Source organism: Mercenaria mercenaria, chromosome 3, assembly GCF_021730395.1.
Source record: "Mercenaria mercenaria strain notata chromosome 3, MADL_Memer_1, whole genome shotgun sequence".
Classification (NCBI taxonomy): domain Eukaryota; kingdom Metazoa; phylum Mollusca; class Bivalvia; order Venerida; family Veneridae; genus Mercenaria; species Mercenaria mercenaria.
In genome coordinates this window covers 3124986-3134033 of record NC_069363.1, presented here as the reverse complement: position 1 = coordinate 3134033, position 9048 = coordinate 3124986, and the positions used below count along the sequence as shown (strand labels likewise).

At 36.9% G+C, this 9048-nt stretch overlaps 1 protein-coding gene across 1 annotated transcript; it reads right to left on the bottom strand.

Annotated features, from left to right (window-relative positions):
- Positions 1 to 1580: 1580 nt before the first annotated feature.
- LOC128555441 (uncharacterized) lies at positions 1581 to 3008 on the bottom strand. Its single transcript, XM_053537716.1, has 2 exons — positions 2887 to 3008; positions 1581 to 2673 (listed from the first exon to the last, which is right to left on the bottom strand). Exons 1-2 carry the CDS (start codon positions 3006 to 3008, stop codon positions 1581 to 1583), a joined length of 1215 nt encoding a protein of 404 aa, XP_053393691.1.
- Positions 3009 to 9048: the final 6040 nt, after the last annotated feature.

Below are 9048 nucleotides of genomic sequence, written 5' to 3'. Positions count from 1 at the left end.
TGGTACGATTGGCGCCAAACAATTATCATTTATCGTGCTAACAAGACATGTCGGCTCTGAATATGATGTGAATAGCCCAAAACATCCGGGTTGACGTCATTTCGACATGTACAATCATGACAATGATCAGATGATATTGAAAAAGTAGGCATCGAAAACAACGATTGTCCACAAAACGCTTGCTTCAGGTAGGTGTTTTAATATTTGCTTTAAAGAGTCAATGGAATAAATGTTTATGAGATTATGTATAAATACATGAACATTTTTACACTACAGATATATAATCGAATTTTTATGTCAAATGGTACAGTACCACAAAACAGGCAATGTTCCCCAAGGCATTGGCTAGGGGTTCGGTAACTGTACCACTAGACCCGGAGTCAATGCAAACGCTGAGAATGGTATTTTCAAAGGGGAGACTATATTTTATCTTTAAAAACGGGAGATGATTTCAAAAGTTTGCGCTCATATTTTTCTTGTCATTTTAAATGCATTTCAAGTGACAGGAAACAGAAGTATTTATAATTCTTTAGTCCTTGGAAAAATACGATCGCAAAATTCGATAAATAATAAATAGGAATTTGTACGCTGTACATAATCGGAGGCATTTATCAAATAAATATAGTCTCATCTTTATAAACAGTTCTCAGTATTCATACTTATTGGGAAATTAAAGTTCAAAATTGGGGAAAAAACATACTTTTTTGCTTTGGAACTGCTTCTTTTTAACGCAGGTAGATTTATACGGGAAACAGCCCTGACACTGATAATACAGCATTAAATAGTACATGTATACGTGACTATTTGATAAACGACATTGTGTCTGAAATCATTAGTCCTCCACCTCTGATTAATGTGGGGAAGTTGGCAGTCACTTGCGGAGAACAGGTTTGTAGTGGTAGAGAATCCAGGAACACTGGTTAGGTTAACTGCCCGCCGTTACATGACTGAAATACTGTTGAAAAACGGCGTTAAACTCAAAACAAACACAAAATTGACGCTTACAAATGGCGCACAGACGCTAAAGGGCTATAACCAATGCAGTAACAGCTTTGTACATATAACATGTAGCTTGTATTAATTTTCAACATCAATACATAAACAGTACAACAGTCCCAGTAGTTTAATTTCGAAGAATTACCAATTATGTTCAACACAATCCATATATTTTATCAAATCCTATTTAAGATCTTTTTTCATCAAAATAACATGCTTACTACTTTGTGCTGCAGTGCATCTGAAATTTCTGGTTTGGCCTTTGGGGAAAGGAAGTGGCTACGGATCCGGTAAACGGACCTCAAGTCAAGACCCAGAGTCTAGAGGTCCGGTATTCAATATACATGTTAAGTTATATATAGAGTAATAGGTTCGAGCCCTGTGAGGGATTTTTTAAAATTTCTTTAATATCTTTCAGCTTTTTTTTTGGGGGGGGGGGGGGGGGGTCATTCTTTTACTATTTCAATTTATTATATGTTTTGTTTTTATTTTTTGTTATTTTATTCATTTTTTTTCATATAATATTATTTTATTCAAAGATATTAGTTTAATCATATATGTATAAACATAATATTAAAAACAATTCAGTCTGAATCAAATTCGCTGGCTGTATCGGTAGCACTTTCATCACTGAGGGGTATAACAAACTGATCAATTTGGTCATCAACCAACAATTCAGTTTGGCGATAGTTCTCCTCGATTGCCAAAACATGACTCACAGCATTTTCCCAATCTGTAATTCCAATATCTGCCAGTGCATTGTGTGTGAGTGTTTGGACATCAGTGAGTTTGAATGTCAAGTTTCTTTGCCCAACCTTTTTCTTCAAATTTGCCCAAATCAGTTCAATGGGATTGAACTCGCAGTGGTACGGTGGCAGACGTAGCACTTCATGTCCCCTTTCTTTTATAAGTGAATCAATCCTGTAAACCTTTTCTTTAGGTTTGTACATTTTTACAATATTCAGCAGCTCTGGTCTTGTTAGTTTTTCACCGAAAGGTATATCACGGTTTCTCAGCCACTCTTGAATGTCCGCCTTTTTGGTAGATGATGATGGAGTTTTCTCACTCTGTACGGAATGATAGGAGGCATTATCCATAATAATCACACATTTGACTCGCAAATTGGGCAGTAACTTCTCCTTCAACCATTTTTCGAAGTTTGGACCATTCATCTCATGATGATAGTCTCCGGTAGCACAATTTGCTTTAAAAACTAACTCTGCACCGGGTACGAATCCATTCTGACCACCTGCATGGACAACTATCAAGCGTTGTCCTTTGTTGAAAGGTGCTGCAACACCACGTTCTTCAACACTTTGCCAACAATACTTTGCAGTATGAGAAGTGTCTATCCATGTCTCGTCTAAGTAGACCAAGTCGTAGCCGCTATCTCTGTACTGCTTTACCTTCCTTAGATACTCGCATCTAAGACGAGATACGTCTGGCTTTTCCATTAAAACCTTCCTGTTGCTTCCGCATTTCTTCCATCTGTAACCCAAATTTCTCAATATTTTCCTAAGGGACGTGATGCTTCCATGGAAGCCAATGTCTGATGCCAGTTCTTTGTGAATTTTTCCCACCGTTGGAAGCTGCTTCCTCATTACATAAAATTCCCTTATTTTCCTTCTGATAACACCGCAGTCAAAATCGTCAGGGAAAATACGATTTGTTTTCACTCTGAAAAATTATAAAAAAGGGAATCATGAAAAATAAAGTATTGCAGTTTAAATACCAACTTCTCTAAATCGCACTTTTCACATTACTGGAGAGAAATATAAGTGCAACATAAATATATTTCAAAAAAAAACGTATCTAAAATAATTAACAGAATGTCGTAATTATTTATATCAAGAACTTTAAAGTACATGTAATTCAGTTTCTAAAATATACTTCTCAGACGAAGACGCTGGTAATGGGTATAAATTTTCTTCATTTCGCCCTTCCCCGGAAAATGACTCCTTTCGTATTTTTCTAACAGTTGTCATTCCAACACCTGTAGCCTCTGCTGCCATTTTAGTAAAGGCTCGATTTGAAGCATCTTTTTCAAAATATTTAGTGACATTTGAAATGATTTTTCGGGCATCTAAGGAAAAAGCCATTTTCAAATGAAAGTAATGTACGGTGACGCTACTTATATACAAAGTATTGTACATGTCAAGGAAATGTTGAACAAAAACCCCGAGCTGCACGAGAAAATGGAAATATAAATTTGTGTAAATATAAATTAGTGTACAGACCAAATGTAAGTATACATACTTTGATACTGCAATGTATATAAACTATTTTCATATAAATATATATGGCTACCCTAATCACCCTTTTTTTCTACAATGTAATAATCGATATGAATAATCAGCCTAAGGTCAACAATCGCGGTCAAGTTGCGTCTACTATATATACTGACGAGATAAAGAAACGCCTCATTGAAATTTGGCGTTATTTTTTTCCTAACGCTTTTAATTGTTGTGAAATGTAGTAAATCTACATGTACTCTGACCGACAAACACAGTGAACAAAAACTCGCGCGATTTCATTCAGCCATTTGTTCACTTCATGTACCTGGTCATGATTTCCTCGTGCAGTCCGTGCATGTAAACCATGTGGTTTGATTGGACGATTTTTGCACATGTACATGTGTAATACGACACACAACCATATTTTCAGCTATTCTCTGAAAAAAAACCATTAGTTTTCGTAATGCCGAGGCTGAATTCTGAAGAGAGGGCTCAGGTTTTGGCTATGCTTGAATGTGGGCGAACGCAGGAACAAGTTGCTAGACGTTTTAACGTCTCTCGTTCGACAATTGTGCGTCTTATTCGACGTGTTAGAGACACGAGAACGTCTATCGATAGACCACGTTCAGGTAGACCGCGTGTAACGTCAATACGACAGGATAATTATATACGTCAACGTCATTTACGTGACAGATTTGTGACGGCGCAATCTACGTCACGTATAGTTGTAGGTAACCGTGGACGTCCAATTAGTCGACATACAGTGAGAAATCGACTCAGAGAACGCGGAATTACCTGTCGTAGGCCCTACCGCGGTCTAATTCTAACGTTACGCCACCGTCACCAACGTCTTATTTGGGCCCGCAACCATCGCGGCCAGCGTTGGCAGAACGTAGTGTTCAGTGACGAGTCGCGTTTCAACTTGTGGAACGCCGACGGACGTATCCGTGTCTATAGACGACGCCATGAACGCTACGCAAACAATTGCGTTTTGGAGCACAATCGTTACGGTGGAGGTGGAGTAATGGTGTGGGCAGCAATCAACCATAGGTTTAAGTCCCAACTCGTCGTTTGCCAAGGTAATCTCACAGCCAGGCGTTACATCGACCAGATATTACGTCATGTAGTTGTCCCTTTATTCCGTCAACGTCAAGGATTAGTCTATCAGCACGACAACGCGCGACCTCACGTTGCACGCGTCACCAGGGACTTTCTACAGGCTAGAACAATTAATGTTTTACCTTGGCCGGCGTGTTCACCGGACTGCAATCCGATTGAACACGCGTGGGATTATCTCGGACGGCGGTTACGCCAACGTCAACCCCAGCCAGCAAACGTCCGGGAACTGGAAGCAGCGCTGCACCAGGAGTGGGCCAGAATCCCACGGTATCTGTTACGCAACTGGTGCGGCTCTATGAGGCGTCGCCTTGCTGCTGTGGTTGCTAGCAGAGGTGGCAACACGCGCTACTGATTTTTCTAATGCAATTTCTCCGACCGGGCTATTAAAATTCAAGATTTAAGCTTAATGCGACAATGAAATGATTTCTTATTGACCATAAATTCTTGTAAAGCATCTAATTTGCGAATGGAATTGTTCTTTTCTAATTTTGAATCACGGTTAACGAAAAATTGTATACCGAGTTTGAATGAGGCGTTTCTTTATCTCGTCAGTGTATTTATGATAATTTATACCTGAACAAGTTTTCTTGAACCGAGGAATTGTTAAGTTTGTTTCAGTTTTGACACAGAAGTGTGAATTACATACAGTCTCGGTATATTCTCTAGTATAATATTTGCACTGACTTTCATATTTTTTGTGCTACTGTTGCAACGTTGATGATTGTTATTATACATTTTAAAGAAATAATTGGTTAGGCATCCCTTTACCGGACCTAGAACAGAATGCACACTGCCAACCATTATAATATACGGTAAACGTCTGCAAACATATCCAAGTAAATCCATTAAATGGCTTGCTATATTTCTGACTAAAATAAAATGTATATAAGGCTATCATTAAAAAATCATTTGTTTGTGGTAACACGACCTACCTGTGAAAATCGCGGTGACCTAACTTTTTTTCCTGGACATGAAATTGTTTTCCTTATATGATAATATGCAAAAAAAATTCCTACCAACCGACTCACACAAAAATATTTTGGGTTGTGTTACGCGAGTCTCTGATGTTTTCATCAGTGCTGGAAAACTCTGTCTTACACCCTGGATGTAAGATGACACTCGTCCTATGTATAACAAACTATGTCTTATTATCATGATTGTATATGTACATATTTTAAAACATTCTGAATTTCTTTTTGCAGCAATGATCCGTGTTGATGCTATTTTCTCTGAAAGCAAACTGTCAGTAATCTGCAGCCATTCAGCTTATGTACCAGAAACTTGTAGAAAGGCGTAAAAAGGTACCTTTTATTTCTTATTTTGCCTTTATTAGGTTCATACAGAAGATTTATATTTTGTTATCTGTCGTGTGATATGCCAAAGACATATATGACTTCAGTCTTCATTTTATGATCATGTATATGAGGACGTTATCTTTCACATAAAATGTGATGTTATCATTTTGCACCTGTCTAGCTAATATATACATGTAAGTCATATACCTTCAAGCTGTGTATTGTTGAAAAATGTGATTAAAACAAACTTCTGTCTCACCCAACAATTTAGTGTATTGTTGTTTAAAAACACGTTTAGACTTGGCATGATCCTTCATTGCATGTCATACATCTTGGTGAGGTAATTCAAATGAAACTTGGACTACATCATCAGTATGAAGTGGACATGTGCTTTTTGTCTGATCCCTTTTTGGGACTTAAAATTATTACAGCTATATCAGTTCATTTTGGACTATATTCAACCTTCAGTTTTCATTAAATTCAAATGAAACTTGCAAGTTGGTATACTTTATTGAGTTATGCCCTTTTTAGCTCACCTGAGCACGAAGTGCTCAAGGTGAGCCTTTGTGATCGCCCTGTGTCCGTCGTCCGTCCGTCGTCTACAATTTGACTGTTAACACTCTAGAGGTCACAATTTTGGCCTAATCTTAATGAAACTTGGTCAGAATGTTACCCTCATAAAAATCTTGGACGAGTTCGATAATGGGTCATCTGGGGTCAAAAACTAGGTCACCAGCTCAAATCAAAGGAAAAGCTTGTTAACACTCTAGAGGTCACAATTTTGCCCAATCTTAATGAAGCTTGGTCAGAATGTTATTCTCAATAACATCTTGGATGATTTCAATATTGGGTTATCTGGGGTCAAAAACTAGGTCACCGGGTCAAATCAAAGCAAAAGCTTGTTAACACTCTAGAGGTCACAATTTTGGCCCAATCTTAATGAAACTTGGTCAGAATGTTACCCTCAATATAATCTTGGACTAGTTCGATATTGGGTCATCTGGGGTTAAAAACTAGGTCACCAGGCCAAATCAAAGGAAAAACTTGTTAACACTCTAGGTGTCACAATTTTGGCCCAATCTTAATGAAACTTGGTCAGAATGCTACCCTTAATAAAATCTTGGATGAGTTCGATATTGGGTCATCTGGGGTCAAAACCTAGGTCACCAGGTCAAATCAAACAGGTTTCCCGGTCAGGGAAAAGTCAGGGAAAAACATATTTTTTTCAAGGTCAGGGAAAAGTCAGAGAATTTTGTAATTGGTCAAGGAAATTTGGAAATTGGGCAAAAGTCAGGGAAATTTTGGAATTAGAGGTCGAGGGTTTAGGAATCAATTTGTAAAAAGCAGAAAGAATGTAATAAAAGGCTATGGCAGTTTCTTAAATTTTAGTTTAAACCTAGCACTTTATATTTTAGTTAGCATTGTAAAATTATTCTGTATTTCATTTCCAAAAATTATAGTCTATCTGTCATTTAGTTTGTTTAACAGAACTAGTGTAGAATTTTAACAGAAGAATTAAGACTGTAGAACATAATTTTGTTAAGCAAGCTTATATCCCTACAGTGTCATGTTTTACAAATGCTATGAAATGTGTAGTCCTGCATAGTTGAAAAGTCATTTCATTGTAAAGTGTACTGACATAAAAGCCATAACAGTTACTGTTCTTTTCTATCAGTTATGTTTGCATGGTAATTTTACTAAGGAATGCTGAGGAAAGTTCTTTCCAATTGGAATTGTAACTTAGCATTACAATTTTAAGCTCATCTGATTTTTTGAGAAAAAAAAGGATTAGTTATTGTCATCACTTGACTGGCATCAGTGTTGGCGTCAGCGTTGCCTGGTTAAGTTTTATGTTTAGGTCAGCTTTTCTCCTAAACTATCAAACCTATTGTGTTAAAACGTGCAACACTTGTTTACCATCAATATCTGACTCTGTACAGCAAGACACATAACACCATCCTGCTTTTTGCAAGAAATATGGCCCCTTTTGGACTTAAAACATATCAGATCTTGGTTATGATTTTGCATTCAGGTCTCTTTTCTCTCTAACAGTCAAAGCTATTGCTATAAAACATGGAGCATTTTTTCACCATTAAAAGCTGACTGTGCACAGCAAGTACCATAACTCTACATTGCTGTTTGAAAGAATTATGTCCCTTTTTGGACTTAGAAAATCATGGGTAGGACAATATTTCTAATATACAGAAACAAAATAATCAGATGAGTGTCTGCACCCGAAAGACGGTGCTCTTGTTAATCATATTAAATGATGATATGTTTACATATTGCAGTTGTAGCAGTTTAGTTAATTTCAGGTTTTATTTTATACACTAAGTTCAAAATTTTTACAATGTAAACTGAACTACTGTAATATAAAACAAATTTCTAGTTATTTTATTAGCACTTCTTTTGCTTTTTTGAATAAACAGAGTATAAAATTTCCCTGTACTGTTTTGCCTTTCTCTTTTTACACTCCGTTTCAGAATCGTGATATTAGCATCAAAGCTTGGTGAACGACCCTAAATAGTGATATTATATGAAACATTTAAGATTTTGCTGATTCAAACTTGAATGAAATCTTCATTTCTATTTGACGCTTTTTTGAATAAACAGGGTATAAAATTTCCCTGTACTGTTTTGCCGTTCTCTTTTTACACTCCGTTTCAGAATCGTGATATTAGCATCAAAGCTTGGTGAACGACCCTAAATAGTGATATTATATGAAACATTTAAGATCTTGCTGATTCAAACTTGAATGAAATCTTCATTTCCATTTGACATTATAGAATGTAAATATCCCAACCCAGGGCTAAAGTCCCTTCTCAAAAAAAAAGTTATTATATTACTTACATGAAGAACAAAATGAGTCGATGTGATTAATGTCTCTATATGAAGACAGTTTGTCTGTTTGTTTTGTTGGGTTTAACGTCATACCGACACAATAATAGGTCATATGACGAGTTTCAAGCTTTGATGGTGGAGTATAATAGAACCACAGGTGCCCCTCCGTGCATTATTTCATCACAGGCGGACACCTGGGTAGAACCACCAACCTTCCGTTATCCGGCTGGATTACTTCCTCGCATGACTAATTCAACGCCCCGAGTAAGGCTCGAACCGCGCAAGTGATTTAAACTCGACGACCTAAACCACTCAGCCACAGAGGCCCCTAGCACATAAAGACGTTGAAACGATGTATCTGACTAGAATATTAATGTTTAAGTAATTAAAGGGAAGTCAATGTAATGTTTTAAATATTTGTTTAAAAAAACCTTTACGGAGAACATGTAATCGAGGGACTTAACCTTAAGTTTTTACTTCCTTTATTTAGTCCATTTAAACAGGAAGTTTATCAATAATTTTGTTTCACTTCCTTGATCTTAATCTTGTATTTAATATGCACC